The 18,070-nt window shown below is 43.2% G+C and overlaps 1 protein-coding gene and 1 pseudogene across 3 annotated transcripts; one reads left to right on the top strand and one right to left on the bottom strand.

Moving 5' to 3' along the window:
• The first annotated feature begins 187 nt into the window (after positions 1 to 187).
• LOC121543232 (glycylpeptide N-tetradecanoyltransferase 2-like) lies at positions 188 to 12,992 on the top strand. 3 transcript variants are annotated; one of them, XR_006661878.1, is made up of 13 exons: positions 188 to 373; positions 1,205 to 1,322; positions 1,599 to 1,740; positions 6,206 to 6,324; positions 6,444 to 6,535; positions 6,698 to 6,814; positions 7,046 to 7,216; positions 7,392 to 7,500; positions 7,677 to 7,847; positions 9,054 to 9,221; positions 9,350 to 9,487; positions 9,626 to 9,757; positions 12,914 to 12,992. XR_006661878.1 is itself a non-coding variant. In XM_041852981.2 (12 exons), exons 1-12 carry the CDS (start codon positions 249 to 251, stop codon positions 9,644 to 9,646), a joined length of 1,491 nt encoding a protein of 496 aa, XP_041708915.2. In that variant the 5' UTR covers positions 188 to 248; the 3' UTR covers positions 9,647 to 10,818. The 3 variants fall into 3 exon arrangements, 2 of the variants coding, with proteins under 2 accessions (XP_041708915.2, XP_045081943.1); XM_041852981.2 differs by lacking the exon at positions 12,914 to 12,992 and having other exon boundaries at positions 9,626 to 10,818; XM_045226008.1 differs by lacking the exons at positions 9,054 to 9,221; positions 9,350 to 9,487; positions 9,626 to 9,757; positions 12,914 to 12,992 and adding an exon at positions 8,178 to 8,456.
• LOC121543233 lies at positions 11,827 to 13,739 on the bottom strand (annotated as a pseudogene).
• Positions 13,740 to 18,070: the final 4,331 nt, after the last annotated feature.

Genomic DNA, 18,070 nt, shown 5'->3' with positions numbered 1-18,070 from the left:
TGCACATGATTTTGGAATGAGATGTTCGACGAGCAGGTGTCCACATACTTTTGGTCATGTAGTGTAGTGTATCACTGACCTCTCCTTGTATCGCTGTGATGTGATTTGGGAACGTAGCCTACTGCGCTGCAAACGTGCGGTGATGTGATTGGCCACTAGATGGCGCTATTTCCGACTTAACCCTCTTTGTTTTTTCCATCCCTCTCTGTCGCCTGTATCATTCAGCATATTTTTTTATATAAATATATATGTTTTCATCCATGATGGCGGAGGATAGCGAGTCCGCAGCCAGCCAGCAGAGCCTGGAGCTGGACGACCAGGATACCTGCGGAATAGATGGCGATAACGAGGAGGAGAATGAACATATGCAAGGGTGAGGCTCGGCTTCTCCAACCAGACAAAACGCAGCAGTCCGGGGAAGCACGCTTCCACGCTCTGATGGCCCGGTGCTGTGTAGGGGGTGGATGAGATTCTTTGGATAAAGAGCTCGCGCACACGTCTAACGTTTAGTTTATTTACGACCAAGGCCCATAGATGCCCTGTTCGCTAATAATGTTTTTATGTGATGATGGACCTCTGTTGTCTGAGTCCTGCTGGCTAGTGGATGTCATGGCAGTGTAGCCATATAAATTAAAGCTAGCTTTTCATTTGAATGAATGAGATTCAGCGTGCTAGGCGTTATGTAGTAATTGCTAGCTAACTGGCCAGCTAGCTAAATTGCCTGTTCAGCATGTGTGTAGCCTGTAGGATTGACTTGTTTATATTTAAAGCAATTGCGTCAATGGAAGGGCATAAGCTAAATGCATATATTTATCTAACTAAAAGGCTTATTTTGTTTTATACGACTGGCGCATTTGCTAACGGCAGCGCATATCCTTGGCTGTCCTTCTCTGACGTTACAGAAGCAGGCTAGACCTAAAACCGTCTGAAAGCTAAACGTTGTTGTTAGGCAGAGCGATGGCTTCTCCGTTCCGCGTACACCCACTGAGGTATACCCACTATAGCCAACAGCGATAATCGTAGATTCATAAATGTCCTGCAACTCACGTAGTGTATGCATAATTTGGCCCCCATTTTAGCCTGACTTTAATTATTCAGCATGACAGCTTCCACTTGCATGACACTACTACTACTACTGCCAGCTAACCTTTACTCCAGAGCAGAGATGTAGCCAGCTAGCTATCAAATATGTCTGTGTGTGTAGGAGTCCGGGGGGAGACTTGGGGGCTAAGAAGAAGAAGAAGAAACAGAAGAGAAAGAAAGAGAAGCCGAGCTCAGGAGGGGCCAAGTCAGACTCTGCCTCAGACTCACAGGAGATAAAGGTGCCTAACCTCTCTCTCTCTCCCCCTGGCCCAATTCCAAATCAAGCCCTATGCACTTGTGGAGATCTGACTGGATTTGACAGGTGTAAGCAATAGGGTAATAGCGCCACCTTGCCCTGAGATATGCTAGGTGGAAGTTACACCATATTGCATATACCAATCAAATCCTCTCAGATCTCCACAAGTGCATAGGTCGTAAGGGGTCCATTTGGGATTTGGCCTCTCTCTCTTTCTCTCTGAGTGTGTGTGTGTTGTAACCTTCTCACCTGTGTGTAGAACCCACGGCTGCCCATGCAGAAGCTGCAGGACATCCAGAGGGCCATGGAGTTGCTGTCCTGCCAGGGACCAGCTAAGAGCATCGACGAGGCCACCAAACACAAGTACCAGTTCTGGGACACACAGCCTGTACCTAAACTCAGTGAGTAGGGACACACACACACACACACACACACACACACACACACACACACACACACACACACACAGTGAGTGAGACATAAACACTCGATCACACACTTTTATTAAGCTACACAACATTTACATTTACATTTTTAGTCATTTAGCAGACACTCTTATCCAGAGCGACTTACAGTTAGTGAGTGCATAACACACACACCATATCACTAGATCGATTACTCACTAGCAATATGTTAATTCTTATTTTCCATATATCCCATCATCTTTTATTTCTTCATCATTCTACTCTACTAGATGTAAAATGTACATTGTTTTTCCATCTTTAAATTGTTAATTACATTGTTTCTTATTCAGGAGTGGCGTTTCAATTTGTTTTTAAATAAAAATGGAAAACCCTTCACTTAGCACATGAAAATCATGAAATCACAAAATATTAACACTGTTCACATCATACATTGTTGTGTGTCTGCTTGCGAGAGAGCTAAAGAGGGAGTGAGGGCCAGAGAAAGACGGAAGGAAACGTGTGATTTATAGGTTACTGAAGAGTTCGTTCCTCTTGCTCCAGTCCATGGCAGGGGCCTTCTTGGATGAGTGTTTCTGGTGAGCTCTCTCCTTGGCCTGGGCTAGAGACATGCTGAGGGCTTGCATTAGGTTCCTTAGCCGGAGGGGTACCTCTGGTGGAGGGGTGCTGGCAGCGGATGTCGGTAGAGAGGCAGTGGAGGAGGTGCTGGATGTAGACAAACTGACGGACATATACAGTGCCTATAGAAAGTCTACACCTCCCTTGGATGTCTTCACATTTTGTTACAAATTGGGATTTAATTGTCACTTTTTGTCAATGATCTACACAAAATACTTAGTGGAAGAATGTTTTTTTTTTATATACAGTACCAGTCAAATGTATGGACACCTACTCATTCCATGTTTTTTTAGTTTTTTTTTGTCATTTAGCAGACGCTCTTATCCAGAGCAACTTACAGGAGCAATTAGGGTTATGTGCTCAAGGGCACATCGACAGATTTTTCACCTAGTCGGCTCAGGGATTATAACCAGCGACCTTTTCGATTACTGGCACAACGCTCTTAACCACTAAGCTACCTGCCGCCCCCATTTTTCTTTATTTTCACTATTTTCTACATTGTAGAATAATAGTGAAGACATCAAAACTATGAAATAACACATATGGAATCATGTAGTAACCAAAAAAGTATACAGAAGATAGCCCTATTTGGTAAAAGACCAAGTCCATATTATGGCAAGAACAGCTCAAATAAGCAAAGAGAAACGACAGTCCATCATTACTTTAAGACATGAAGGTCAGTCAATCCTGAACATTTCAAGAACTTTGAACGTTTCTTCAAGTACAGTCTCAATAACCATCAAGCGCTATGATGAAACTGGCTCTCATGAGGACCACCACAGGAAAGGAAGACCCAGAGTTACCTCTGCTGCAGAGGATAAGTTCATTAGAGTTACCAGCCTCAGAAATTGCAACCCAAATAAATGCTTCACAGAGTTCAAGTAACAGACACATCTCAACATCAACTGTTCAGAGGAGACTGCGTGAATCAGGCCTTCATGGTCAAGTTGCTGCAAAGAAACCACTACTAAAGGACACCAATAATAAGAAGAGACTTGCTTGGGCCAAGAAACATGAGCAATGGACATTAGACCGGTGGAAATCTGTCCTTTTAGTCTGATGAGTCCAGATTTGAGATTTTTGGTTCCAACCTCTGTGTCTTTGTGACACGCAGAGTAGGTGAACAGATGATCTCCGCATGTGTGGTTCCCACCGTGAAGTATGGAGGAGGAGGTGTGATGGTGTGGGGGTGCTTTGCTGGTGACACTGTCAGTGATTTATTTAGAATTCAAGGCACACTTAACCAGCATGGCTACCACAGCATTCTGAAGCGATACGCCATCCCATCTGGTTTGCGCTTAGTGGGACTATCATTTGTTTTTCAACAGGACAATGACCCAAAACACACCTCCAGGCTGTGTAAGGGCTATTTGACCAAGAAGGAGAGTGATGGAGTGCTGGCCTCCACAATCACCCAACCTCAACCCAATTGAGATGGTTTGGAATGAGTTGGACCGCAGACTGAAGGAAAAACAGCCAACAAGTGCTCAGCATATGTGGGAACTCCTTCAAGACTGTTGGAAAAGCATTCCTCATGAAGCTGGTTGAGAGAATGCCAAGAGTGTGCAAAGCTGTCATCAAGGCAAAGGGTGGCTATTTGAAGAATCTCAAATCTCAAATATATTTTGATTTGTTAAAAAAAAAATTGGTTACTACATGATTCCATATGTGTTATTTCATAGTTTTGATGTCTTCACTATTATTCTACAATGTAGAACATAGTAAAAGTAAAGAAAAACCCTTGAATGAGTAGGTGTGTCCAAACTTTTGACTGGTACTGTATATTAATAAAAAATGTCAATCTTTGTCATTTAACAGATGCTTTTATCCAGAGTGACTTACAGTTAGTGCATTCATCTTAAGGTAGTTAGGTGGGACAACCACATATCACAGACATAGTAAGTACATTTTTCCTCAAAGAGCTTTTAAGGAGGCATTTATTTATTTTTTATTTTGGTGGGGGATGCTGTGGGATTATTTAAGATACTCTTTGAAGAGGTAGGGTTTCAGGTGTTTTCGGAAGCAGGTTCCAACATTGGGCTGCCAGGACAGAGAAGAGCTTGGACTGGGCTGAGCGGAAGCTGCCCTCCCGTAGGGGTGGGAGGGCCAAGAGACCAGAGGTGGCAGAACGGAGTGCTCGGGTTGGGGTGTAGGGTTTGAGCATATCCTGAAGGTAAGGAGAGGTAGTTCTTCTTGCTGCTCCATAGGTAAGTACCATGGTCTTGTAGTGGATGCAAACTTCAACTGGAAGCCAGTGGAGTGTGCGGAGGAGCGGGGTGACAACTTGGGAAGGTTGAACACCAGGCGGGCTGCAGATTAAACACTAATATACTTTGATTAGATAAGTATTCAGTCCCCTGAGTCAATACATGTTAGAAACACCTTTGGCAGCGATTACAGCTTTGTGTCTTCTTGGGTAAGTCTCATAAGAGCTTTGCACACCAGTATTGTGCAATATTTGCAAATTATTCTTTTCAAAATTCTTCAAGCTCTGTCAAGGTGTTGGGGATCATGGCTAGACAGCAATTTTCAAGTCTTGACATACATTTTCAAACAGATTCAAGTCAAAACTATATTGGCCGCTCAGGAACATTCACTGTGTCTGGTGTAAAGCAGATTGAAGCAGGTTCTCCTCTAGGATTTTGCCTGAGTTTAGCTCCATCCCGTTTCTTTACATCCTGAAAAACTCCCCAGTCTTTGCTGGTGTCAAGCATACCCATACCATGATGCAGCCACCACCATGCTTAAAAATAAGGAGGCAGTTACTCATTGATGGATTTGCCCCAAACATTAGACTTTGCATTTAGGCCAAAAAGTGTATTGCTTTGCCATATTTTTTTGCAGTATTACTTTAGTCCCTTGTTCCATACATATGCATGTTTTGGAATATTTGTATTCTTCTTTTCACTCTGTCATTTAGGTCATTATTGTGGAGTCACAACAATGTTGTTGATCCATCCTCAGTTTTCTCCCATCACGGCCATCGAACTCTATAGCTGTTTTAAAATCACCAATGGCATCCCTAAGCAGTTTCCTTCCTGTCCTGCAGCTCAGTTCAGAAGGACTACTGCATCTTTGATGTGTCTGGGTGGTTTAATACATAATTCACAGCATAATTATTAACTTGACCATGCATAAAGATATATTCAATGTCTGATTTGTTATTTTTACCCATCTACCTATCACTGCCCTTTATGAGGCTTTCGAAAAGTTCGCTGGTCTTTGTAGTTGAATCTGTGCTTGAAATTCAATACTTCACTGAGAGACCTTACAGATGTTTTATGTATGGGGGACAGAGGAAGGGGTAGTCATTCAAAAATCATGTCAACCCCTATTATTTCACACCGAGTCCATATAACATATGTGATTTGTTAAGCCAAATTTTACTTCTGAACTAATTTAGGCTTGCCTAAACAAAGGGGCTGAATAGTTATGCAATGACTATTTAAGTATGAAATGTTTATTAATTTGTAAAAATGTGTAGAATTTTGAGTATTTTGTGTAGTATTTTGTATAGATCAATGACAAAAAAATACAATTAAATCTATTTCAATACCACTTTGTAACGCAACAAAATGTGAAAACGGTTCTAGGGGGTGTAAACTTTCTAGATGCACTGTAAATATTGTACAGATACAGTACTCCCACAATCAGAGAAAGTGAAGCAGATTATTATAGTAAGAAAACACTGGCTGTATTTCCTGTATTTTGTGATTGTGTGGTTGATTGATTGTAATTGTGTGGCTGGTTGTGATTGTGTAGCTGGTTGTGATTGTGTAGCTGGTTGTGATTGTGTGGTTGTGCTTGTCTGGTTGTGTTTTGGCAGATGAGGTTGTAACGAGCCATGGGCCCATCGAGGCTGACAAGGACAACATCAGACAGGAGCCCTACTCTCTACCTCAGGGCTTTATGTGGGACACTCTGGACCTCAGCAACGCTGACGTGGTGAGTGTGTGTATGTTTCTTTGTGTTTAAAAAGTTTATATTCAGTGCCACCAGACATCTAGGTGTTGCTATCGGAAGACTTTACTAAGACTCTCTTTCTCTCTCTGTCTCTCTTTCAGCTGAAGGAGTTGTACACCTTGTTGAATGAGAACTATGTGGAGGATGATGACAACATGTTTAGATTTGATTACTCACCCAACTTTCTCAAATGGTAATAAGTGAAATCCATACTCGACTTAGATTATGTTCAACTGTCTGTGTTTGGCCTCTGTCTAAACTACTCTACTTCCTTATTTTTTTTTCTCTTTCTCTCTCTCTTTCTCTCTCTTTCTCTCTCTCTCTTTCTTTCTCTCTTTTTCTCCTTCTCCCTCAGGGCGTTGCGTCCTCCAGGCTGGTTGCCCCAGTGGCATTGTGGGGTGAGGGTTTCCTCCAATAAGAAACTGGTTGGTTTCATCAGTGCCATTCCTGCTGATATCCACATATATGACACGTGAGTCACACACACACACACACACACACACACACACACACACACACACACACACACACAACCCCCCTCCCCCCCACACACACACACACACAGACCCTAACCACACATCGGACACACATCAACATCGTGGACAGGTGCATGTCAGTGCTGAACTTGATGCACACTTTTTCCCCCTCTTTCTCTCTCTTTCACTCTCTCTCTTTCTCTCTCTCTCTCTCTTTCTCTCTCCAGCTTAAAGAAGATGGTTGAGATAAACTTCTTGTGTGTCCATAAGAAATTGCGTTCGAAGCGTGTGGCTCCAGTTCTGATCAGGGAGATCACACGAAGGGTTAACTTGGAGAGTATATTCCAGGCCGTCTACACGGCAGGAGTGGTACTACCCAAACCTGTGTCTACCTGCAGGTACACACACACACACACACACACACACACACACACACACACACACACACACACACACACACACACACACATACATACAATTCATGAATTTGTCTTAACAGAATGAGAATGCATAACATAAGTTGCCTTGCTGTATTAAGTTGACTGTAACTGGAGTATTGTGTTTTGTGGACAGGTACTGGCATCGTTCTCTGAACCCCAGGAAGCTGGTGGAGGTGAAATTCTCTCACCTGAGCAGAAACATGACGCTGCAGAGAACCATGAAACTGTATAGACTACCGGACGTAAGAACACACACAATGTTACACTTCCACCATTTATCACATTTATCCTACACTGAGCAAGACTCTTTTCCCCCAACCGAGGGTGCTAATGAACTTTGCTTTATTGTTACAAGCCTGTGTGAGAAGTGTGATGCTGGGTGTATGTATATAACTCCCCTTTCTCTCTGGCTCTGTAGAGCACTAAGACCCCGGGCTTGCGGGCGATGGAGAGGCGTGACGTGCGTCAGGTGACGGAGCTGCTGCAGAAGCACATGAGACGTTTCCAGCTGGCGCCCTCTATGGGCGAGGAGGAGGTGGCACACTGGTTCCTCCCTCAGGACAACATTATAGACACATTCGTAGTGGAGGTACATTTACATTTACATTTTAGTCATTTAGCAGACGCTCTTATCCAGAGCGACTTACAGTTAGTGAATACATTTTTTTTTTTTTTATACTGGCCCCCCGTGGGAATCAAACCCACAACCCTGGCGTTGCAAACGCCATGCTCTATCAACTGAGCTACATCCCTGCCGGCCATTCCCTCCCCTACCCTGGACGACACTGGGCCAATTGTGCGCCGCCCATGAGTCTCCCGGTCGCGGCCGGCTGCGACAGAGCCTGGATTCGAACCAGGATCTCTAGTGGCACAGTTAGCACTGCGATGCAGTGCCTTAGACCACTGCGCCACTCAGGAGGTAGGGGTCTGTCTTTTTGTCTGTTCAATTAGATAATTAGGTGGATATACTGAACAAAAATATAAACGCAACATGTAAAGTGTTGGTCCCATTTTTCATGAGCTGAAATAAAAGATCCCAGTAATGTTCCATAAGCACAAAAAGCTTATTTCTCTCATATTTTGTGTGCAAATTTGCTTACATTCCTGTTAGAGAGCATTTCTCCATGCCAAGATAATCCATCCACCTGACAGGTTTAGCATATCAAGAAGCTGATTAAACAGCATGATCATTACACAGGTGTACCTTGTGCTGGGGACAATAAAAGGCCACTCAAAAATTTGCAGTTTTGTCACACAACACAATACCACAGATGTCTCAAGTTTTGAGGGAGTGTGCAATTGGCATGCTGATTGCAGGAATGTCCACCAGAGCTGTTGCCAGATAATTTAATGTTAATTTCTCTACCATAAGCCGCCTCCAACGTTGTTTTAGAGAATTCGGCCTCACAACCACAGACCACGTGTAACCACGCCAGCCCAGGACCTCCACATCCGGCTTCTTCACCTGCGGGATCGTCTGAGACCAGCCACCCGGACTGCTGATGAAACTGAGGAGTATTTCTGTCTGTAATGAAGCCCTTTTGTGGGTAAAAGCCCATTCTGATTGGCTGGGCCTGTCCCAAGTGGGTGGGCCTGGCTTCCAAATGGGTGGGCCAATGGCTGCGCCCCTTCCCAGTCATGTGATTTCCATAGATTAGGGCCTAAGGAATGTATTTCAATTGACTGATTTCCTTTTATATGAACTGTAACACAGTAAAGTCGTTGAAATTGTTGCATGTTGCATTTTATATTTTTGTTCAGTATCGATACTGACATCTGTGTTTACCCCCATCAGGGTGCCGGTGGTGTGTTGACAGACTTCACTAGTTTCTACACCCTGCCCTCCACAGTGATGCACCATCCACAGCACAGAAGTCTGAAGGCTGCTTACTCCTTCTACAGTGTTTACACACACGTTCCACTACTGGACCTGATGAATGACACTCTCATACTGGCCAAACTGGTACTGCGCGCACACACACACACACACACACACACACACACACACACACTTTTTCCAACATAAATACAAAGGTTCAACAGAACTACGATCACGTCCATCTAAATGGTGTGTGTTTGTGTGTCACACAGAAAGGCTTTGATGTGTTTAATGCTCTGGACCTGATGGAGAACAAGGTGTTTCTGGAGAAGCTCAAATTTGGCATCGGAGACGGCAACCTGCAGTATTACCTCTTTAACTGGAAATGTCCCCCCATGGACCCCGACATGGTGAGGCGTGTGTGTGTGTGTGTCAAGAAGGTGGGGTGAATTCCTGGGTGTTCTGTGAGCATGTGAAAGGATTTCATAATGGATAATCAATCAATCAATAATTCTAATTATGATTCTATCTCTGTCGCTCTGTTTCAGGTTGGCCTTGTTCTTCAATAACTAGTCTGTCTGTGACTGCTACACACTCAGTTAGAGGTCAAAGGTCGTCGCTCGACCTGGACACACAGGAGAAGAGAATGACAACAATCAATCAATCAAAGTGATCGGGAGGTGAGCATCTCCAGAACATTCTCTCTGCTCACCCGGAAGTGGTAACTCTTTTTAACCATCAACATCCTGAATGTGAAATCATGCTCTGCTGAGACAGACTCTCGTACAGTACAGTACACCTCTACACACATACACACACACACACACACTACATGAAGAGAAGGAAGATTTGCATCCAAAATGTTTTTCTTTTTTTATTAAAAAAGGTGCATTGGTAACTGTGTTTGTTGGAGAGAGCAGAAATGTAGTAACCTGTACATTTAATGCCAGAACATATTTATTCCTGTAGTGTGGGATATGGGGGGTGGGAGAGGAAAGATCCAAAGTATTTTCTTCACAACTAGCGTAGATGTTATTGACTTTGGTGTTCCTATGAACGGTTAGGAGGGGAGGGGATTCTAGGGATTTTTGAGGAAGAATGTATTTGAAGCACAAATCTTAAGTTCTTACCTGAGCAAAAGGCTCCTTAAAAACCCCCAGGTGCATTTTATATTGATTATTTCTGTTTGTTTTGTGTGTTTAGGTTTTTCAAATATATGTGAGTGTCTGAGAAACATAAAATGCCAGATGGGAATTTTCTCATTTTAAAACTGTTTTTTTTGTGTTTGTGCAGCTAACAGCATATATTCTTTTAAAAAGGTCCCCATTTTTTTCCGCACACAATTCTGATATTTAGGATTGTGCTTTTATGTTGTGTGTTTTGTAATCATTCCTCCCGTCTGTCAGTATTTGTTAAAACCCCTTCAAATCAAACGGGCATCTTCACCTATAAATAAAGGTATTGGGTTGGAGTATCAGGCAGCTCCTTGTATAAGATCCAGCACATGAAGGAACCTTGACACAAAACCTGTGAAGAGATAAAGCAGCTGTTGTTCTGTTTGCTGATGTCATCATGGTTACTACAGTTAGATATACAAGTGTCCCTGTCAGTGAGAAACTGAGTTGTGTACATGGGGAAATCTTTTTTTGTTTACATGGGGAAAATACACAATGTACAAAACATTAGGAACACCTTCCTAATATTGGGTTGCACCCCCTTTTGCTCTCGGAACAGCCTCAATTCGTCGGGGCATGGACTCTACAAGGTGTCGAAAGCGTTCCACAGCACTGCTGGCCCATGTTGACTCCAATGCTTCCCACAGTTGTCAAGTTGGCTGGAAATCCTTTGGGTGGGGGACTATTCCTGATACACACAGGAAACTGTTGAGCGTGAAAAACCTAAGCAGCGTTGCAGTTCTTGACACACTCAAACCGGGTGCCCCTGGCACATACTACCATACCCTGTTCAAAGGCACTTATCTTTTGTCTTGCCCATTCACCCACTGAATGGCACATCTCAAGGCTTAAAAATCCTTCTTTAACCTGTCTCCTCACCTACACTGATTTTGAAGTGGATTTACAAGTTACATCAATAAGGGATCATAGCTTTCCCCTGGTCAGTTTGTCATGGAAAGAGCAGGTGTTCCAAATGTTTTGTACACTGTATATTTCTCATTCTTACTGCTGCCCTTGTGGGGAGTTACTTGCTTTAAGTGTTTCTGAGGTGTGGCTCTGTGAATGTGGTCTGCATCTGGGGCCGTGCCCTAACCAAGGTAATGGTTGTGTTCCTCTGCTCAGACGTTGCTGATGCATGCCAGATCTCACAACGCCTGGATAGGTATTTTACGTATCAGCTAACCACATTATAGCAATCTGGTGCCCGACGGCACAGCCGATGACGTGGCACACAACATCTGAGCAAGGGAAGACCACCTATGTTAATGGCACTAAACACTGGGCATCCAAATAAAGATGGCCGAAATAGAACGGATCCCCAAAAACGCAAATCTGATTCAGCCATGTGTTTATTAGTCCCAGGGGCGCCTTGAGTTGAGTGTTGGATCTGTCGTAGATGTATACTTCAGCTTGTATGAATTTGAGCATGAGACAGTTTTTGATACAATACAGAAGCCCTAGGATGGCTGGGACTGGCCGCTACCCATTGTGAGAGCACCCAAAGTACTTGCCTTATTTAAGAGACGTTTGTTTTTATACATGTAGTTTTGAAATGACACACAGCTTTCTCTAACTGAAAAACAATATTTTTATTGAACTCCTTGGCAGGCTGTAAAATAACTGAGGAATTAGAACCAGCACCGTTTAGACAGGACCTCTCATCCAAATACTGAATATGTTTCAAATACACACGTAAGCTATACCAGCATGGACATTTGATCGAATAAACTCATCCAGACAAGAAGAAAAGATATACATCTGAGTGTGCTGTCTTCTTTATTTAATCATTTAAGTCCTGCATGGGATTTTGGGAGTGTTTCTTCTAGACAGGAAGCAGAGGCCTCTACCTCCAATCAGCATCTAGGGCTGCCTACACTACCATTTCATGTCATCTTTTGTACATAAAATGAGAGAAACCAAAACATTTGATTCAGTTCAAATTGCTTCTACTTTTTCTTAGTTTTCGGTTTCCGTATTTTAGCGGGATTGGGAATTATCTTTTTCACTTTAAGAGGCTGAAGTACGCAGGATGGAGATTCTGTCATGTCTGGAGAAATGTCTTCAATTTTCCGTTTTTGGCCCCTTGTCTCCTCTCCCTTTTCCACCACCATTTGCCCCTCTTCAGCTGTTTCCCCTTCTACCTGCCCCTCAACTGTTGCACCTGTCTCACTGGGAGGGCTTTGTATCCAGGCAACCTGCAGAGCAGGCACTCTGGGTAGGATGGCTTCCACAGTGTCGGAGAATGTTCCATCCTCATTCCCTTCCCCTTGTCTGAATCCCAGTGCCAGGATGCACTTCAGCCCCAGCAGTCCCGCCACACTCTCACTGAGACACGGCACCTGGCATGCCGCCACGCCTCGCGTCCGGCACAGCGCTATCAGGTGGCTCGTCATGTGCGGCGGTTTGACCGACTTGCACACGAGCACCAGCCGGAGCTGGTTCCTCTCCAGAGCCTTGGTGACCTCATTGATGCCGATGGCCAGCTGCCTCCTAGCGGCTACGTCAGTCCAGCCTTGCTCTGTGGGTTTAACAGGACATTCCGGTGTTACAGTGTCGAGGGGTATCTGTGGGAGCTCGGCTACCGAGTCATGTCCTGTAGGCAGTTTCTTATTTCTCTTTTCCCCCCCACTGTCGAAACCCTTTCACCTCTTTCTTTTCCAGGCCAGTTGCTGACAGTTTGCTCTTCAGAGTGTCCAGGATGAAGTGTACGTCATCTCTCTGCAGCGGACTCCATTGCAGGCTGTAGGGGGAGTTCAGGGACGTCTTAGCTGGGATCTGCTTCTTCCGCTCCTTTTTCGACACTTTGCCTGGAGTGGCCATCTTTATCTGGAGTGAAGACAGGAGGAATTCACATGAGCTGCTGACTCAACCCTCATATGTTATCAAATTTACCTGCAGGGTAGCATAGAAATATAATCTATTCTATTGTTCTAGTTCTGTGGGGTTGACTCCTTGAATGTTAATGCACAGTAGTGATTGAGGGATGATGCTGGGGCGGGGCTTAAACCCTGTAAGCACAGTACAGCCTGTGCCATAAAAACTAACACTTAAAAACTAACACGACAGCCTTTGACTATGAGGGTAGATGAGAAAGTGTTGGGGTTAGGTGCAGATCTAGAATCCGATTACACTGTCTGATCAAAGTAAAATAAGGGCTCTGTACTGTGGTCCTCCAACCTGTAAGTATAGGTAGTAAGTTTGCCCTGTAACAATGTTTCCCCCTCAATCACTACTACACATCACTTGCCCACTTAGCTAGCTAGTTAGCTAACTAGTTACTCAGCGACAGACACATTTCCCAGGATGTCCAGAGATATAGCGAGTAGTTTTAAGAAGTTAGCAAACAAACCTAAATTAAACATATCGACAAACTGCCGTCACTTTTTTACCTCAATTATATATTTTTAAGCAGTTGTAGGTCAGTGCACACCGGTACTCCGCTGTGTCCATGGGCGCAGCCATATTGTATGACCGTGGCTGATGACGTTTCAACAGAGCCGCGCCCCTTAAAACGCGCATTGAGCTCATCTTTTTGGGCGCGTGCAAAAGGCCACCAGACAATATTCTAATATTATATTTACAATTTACTAAGAAAAACCAAAGCCACTTAATAACACTAGCTACAAACCATATGACCCACTGGATGCTACCAAGCCTTCAGTCACCTGAATCAGACGCACAGATCTCTGAATCAGAACCACAGACTGCTGAATTAGAACATTTACATTTTAGTCATTTAGCAGACGCTCTTATCCAGAGCGACTTACAGTTAGTGAATACATATTTTTTTATACTGGCCCCCCGTGGGAATCGAACCCACAACCCTGGCGTTGCAAACGCCATGCTCTATCAACTGAGCTACATCCCTGCCGGCCATTCCCTCCCCTACCCTGGACGACGCTGGGCCAATTGTGCGCCGCCCATGAACCACAGACTGCTGAATTAAAACTGAGTGGAGTCCAGCTGAGCTCCAGTAGGATGGTAGCTTACCATAGCTCATCTTCCATCAATCACTGTTTCTACACCCAAATTACACACACAATAATGTTTACCTAACACTCTCCAAATACTAAACATGCCACAAATTCAATGCAAGTGAATAGTCCCTATATATCATTGAGCTACACAATCAATTTAATACAGTATGATTTGGACATGAAACGCGAAAAATCGAATATTGGCTTGCATTGATGTGAGTGTCCTTTTTAAGTCCTATTTTATTTTAACGTCCTTTACACACCGCGTCTCAGTATGTTAGGTCAGCCAATCAGCTGTTTCTATCCACCCCACTGCGGTCCCGACTCGCGAGGACTTGACCGATATTTACTGTAAGCTCCCAGTCTGTTACAGCTGCAGACTGCAGTCAGAGCTATTCACACAGCCGAGAGGACACTTTGGTCTAATACTACAGTAGCCTACAGAGTTGAACTTGGCGTGATGTCTCTACAGGAAGGCTATGTTTTCCCTGCACCCTTGGCGTACACGTCTTCTATCTAAGTGATGCGTCGATCTAGATAACGGGTTTAGGCCTATGTTTTTATAAGAGATGTGGTTGACTGATGTGGTAGCTGGTGGTAGGTAGGCTTGTACATACAGACTACGTTTACCGTTATGTTCTCTATTTATTGAGTCATGCCTGTGTATTGTTTTAAATGCGTAAGAAATGTAGAGCTTGATTGGCTAGCCATCTCGGAATTGTGCGCATGGATGCTGAGGTGTATTGGATATCAGCTGCCGTCATCAAAATGCGGGTGCAGATTAAGTATGCAGCGCTGTCATGCTTCCAAGACCAATAATAGCTAGGCGACTGTAGCCTATTAGAATTAAACATTGCATGTACTACTTATTATATTAAGTAATAATGTTGTTGCAGTGCTGCTCCCACTATGTACACAGCACATTTTGCAGTGTTAAATCAACACTTAAAGAGTTCATCTTAACACTATCTCAGAGTACATATCACTCGACAGTTGTTTTTTTTGTAACTCTTAAATGTAACACTCCGAAAGTGTAAAAAATTAACACTGCATTACACTTGCCAGTGTTACTCACATTTAACACTATGGGATAATTAACACTCAGTGTTATTTCTGTTAAACACTAGTGTTGATCAACATGTTACACTGTTTTGGGTGTAAAACCTAATTAGCATATTTCCCATGGTGCCTTTTCTTTTCGAGTGAATTGTAGAGAGTTACCACCCTTGACTCTATTTGTTAGTGACAGATACATGTTTGTTGTATTCTTTCCTTTTAAAGGCCTGTGGCTTTCACCAAATAAGTACCTAGGTGAATGTTATCATTAAAATTTAACTTGACAATACATTACATATATCATAAGGCCTTACTTTGATGGCCTAGTTTTACCCTAACAGAGTGGTGTTAGGAAACTCCTGGTTTACCGGCCACATCAGGCCTGCAAGTCACATTATTGTGGCTTGCAAAGTGATGTTTAGTTCTTATTGTAATCCAGCAAGAGTTAGGATATCCAACAGTAGGAATTTTTATTCACTCGCAACCTACATTCAGAATGACTGTCAGGGTTAGGAAACTTGATAAAAAAAGACTACCTAAACCATTTGAACAGGAACAACCATTTCAGTAACGGGGGCAATAAATCTAACCAACTGATTGTATTAAAAACCTAGAGTCACAGGTCCAATGCATATACAGGTGTGTCAAGCTTGTAGTGTCATACCCAAGAAGACTTGAGGCTGTAATTGCTGCCAAAGGTGCTTCAAAAAAGTACTGAGTAAAGGGTCTGAATACTTGTATACATTTGCTAAAATTTCTACAAACCTGTTTTCACTTTGTCATTATGGGGTATTGTGTGTAGATTGATGAGGAAAACATTTATTTAATCCATTTTAGAATAAGGCTGTAACTTAACAAAATGTGGAAGAAGTGAAGGGGTCTGAATACTTTCCGAATGCACTGTACACCCTTTTTTTATTTTGGTTGTACATTCATTTGATCTGACTACAGTGTAAATTGGCCCAGAACCAACCAGAAGAAAATTGAAAGTTAAAACCAACCAGATGATCTTACAGTGTCAACTTTCTTCTGGTTGGTTACACTGTAGTCAGATAGAATGAATGTACAACCAAAATAATAAGAGGTTTATGCATTGGGCCTGTCATCTGGGTCCTGGGTGAATAAAAAGACAAATGCCTAATAAATACTTCAAAAAGTATATTTGTTTAATTAAAACTGCATGTGGAACAGAAATGGGGGGAAGTGTGAGTGTGTGTGTGAGTGAGTGTGTGAGAGTGTGAGAGTGTGAGTGAGTGAGTGAGTGAGAGAATGTGTGTGTTTGTGTCTGTAGCCATGAAGTGCTTTGAAAGGCTAGTCATGGCTCACATCAAAACCATTATCCCAGAAACCCTAGACCCACTCCAATTTGCATACCGCCCCAACAGATCCACAGATGATGCAATCTCTATTACACTCCACACTGCTCTTTCCCACCTGGACAAGAGGAACACCTACGTGAGAATGCTATTCATTGACTACAGTGTGTGGTGCCAGGATAACAAACTCTCCCTCAACGTGATCAAGACAAAGGAGATGATTGTGGACTACAGGAAAATAAAGAGGACTGAGCACGCCCCCATTCTCATCAACGGGGCTGTAGTGGAACAGGTTGAGAGCTTCAAGTTCTTTGGTGTCCACATCACCAATGAACTATCATGGTCCAAACACACCAAGACAGTCGTGAAGAGGGCACGACAAAGCCTATTCCCCCTCAGGAGACTGAAAACATTTGGCATGGGTCCTCAGATCCTCAAAAAGTTATACAGCTGCACCATCGACAGCATCCTAACTGGTTGCATCACCACCTGGTATGGCAACTGCTCGGTGTTACGAGAATTTCTATCCCAATGTTTCAAAAATGAACTTATTACTCAGTCTGTATCCCAGAGGTTGTAAATCTCTAATAATCAGACCAAGCAGCCCAGCATACAATCATCAGGGTTTATTCATGAGAACGTTCTAAAACAAAATGGTCGTACAATATTGTTATATGCACACGTCAGAGAAAAAATCCCTCCCCTCTGTATGCAGGCTGTAGTTTTCCACTTTATAATTGCTCTCCTGACCATCAGTTCTCACACACACACACACACACACACACACACACACACACACACACACACACACACACACACAGTTTCTCTCCTCCCTAAATTCCTCAGTTATCTTGGTTTCTCAGTTGCCTGTAGACTGTTCTCCTTGTCCTTTGTTGTCTGGCCTAACTCTTACTCACATTGATAAATAGTAACACAGTGTCATAATCTTTACTGGTCCTACACTCACACATTACCAGGTAGTAGATTCTAACACATCTCACACAGTTTCAGAGTGTAATAATTAGTCACTACTAAGAAAGTACTAATCATACTTAAAACAAGAACATTTCACAACTATATTTAAGGGTGGAACATTTAGTCATTACTTTTAACCTGATTCCTATATCAATCCACCCTTTGACTAAATTATCCACACTTTTAATACACAGAATATCATTACAATTACTTTTAAACTAGAGATTTATAGTTCTAGGTAAACATCCAGTCTCAAACTATCTGAATCGTCGTCGTCCTCCACCAAGCCTGGTGGGTCATATTCTTCATTCCTTAGGTCGGAGTCCGGTATTGGGCTGTATATCACCATCTGCTGTGATTCTGCATTCTCCAACGCCTCACCAACCCTCGGACACAGGGAATAAGACAACATCCACAAAGAACAAGCATACCCATAGATTGCCGCACCTAAAATAGCTACAACAATAGTTTTCCATTTACCAAACATTTGATCA

This window comes from Coregonus clupeaformis, chromosome 17, assembly GCF_020615455.1.
Source record: "Coregonus clupeaformis isolate EN_2021a chromosome 17, ASM2061545v1, whole genome shotgun sequence".
Taxonomy (NCBI): domain Eukaryota; kingdom Metazoa; phylum Chordata; class Actinopteri; order Salmoniformes; family Salmonidae; genus Coregonus; species Coregonus clupeaformis.
The sequence above is the reverse complement of the archived record's forward strand: the minus strand, read 5'-3'. Positions and strand labels throughout refer to the sequence as shown.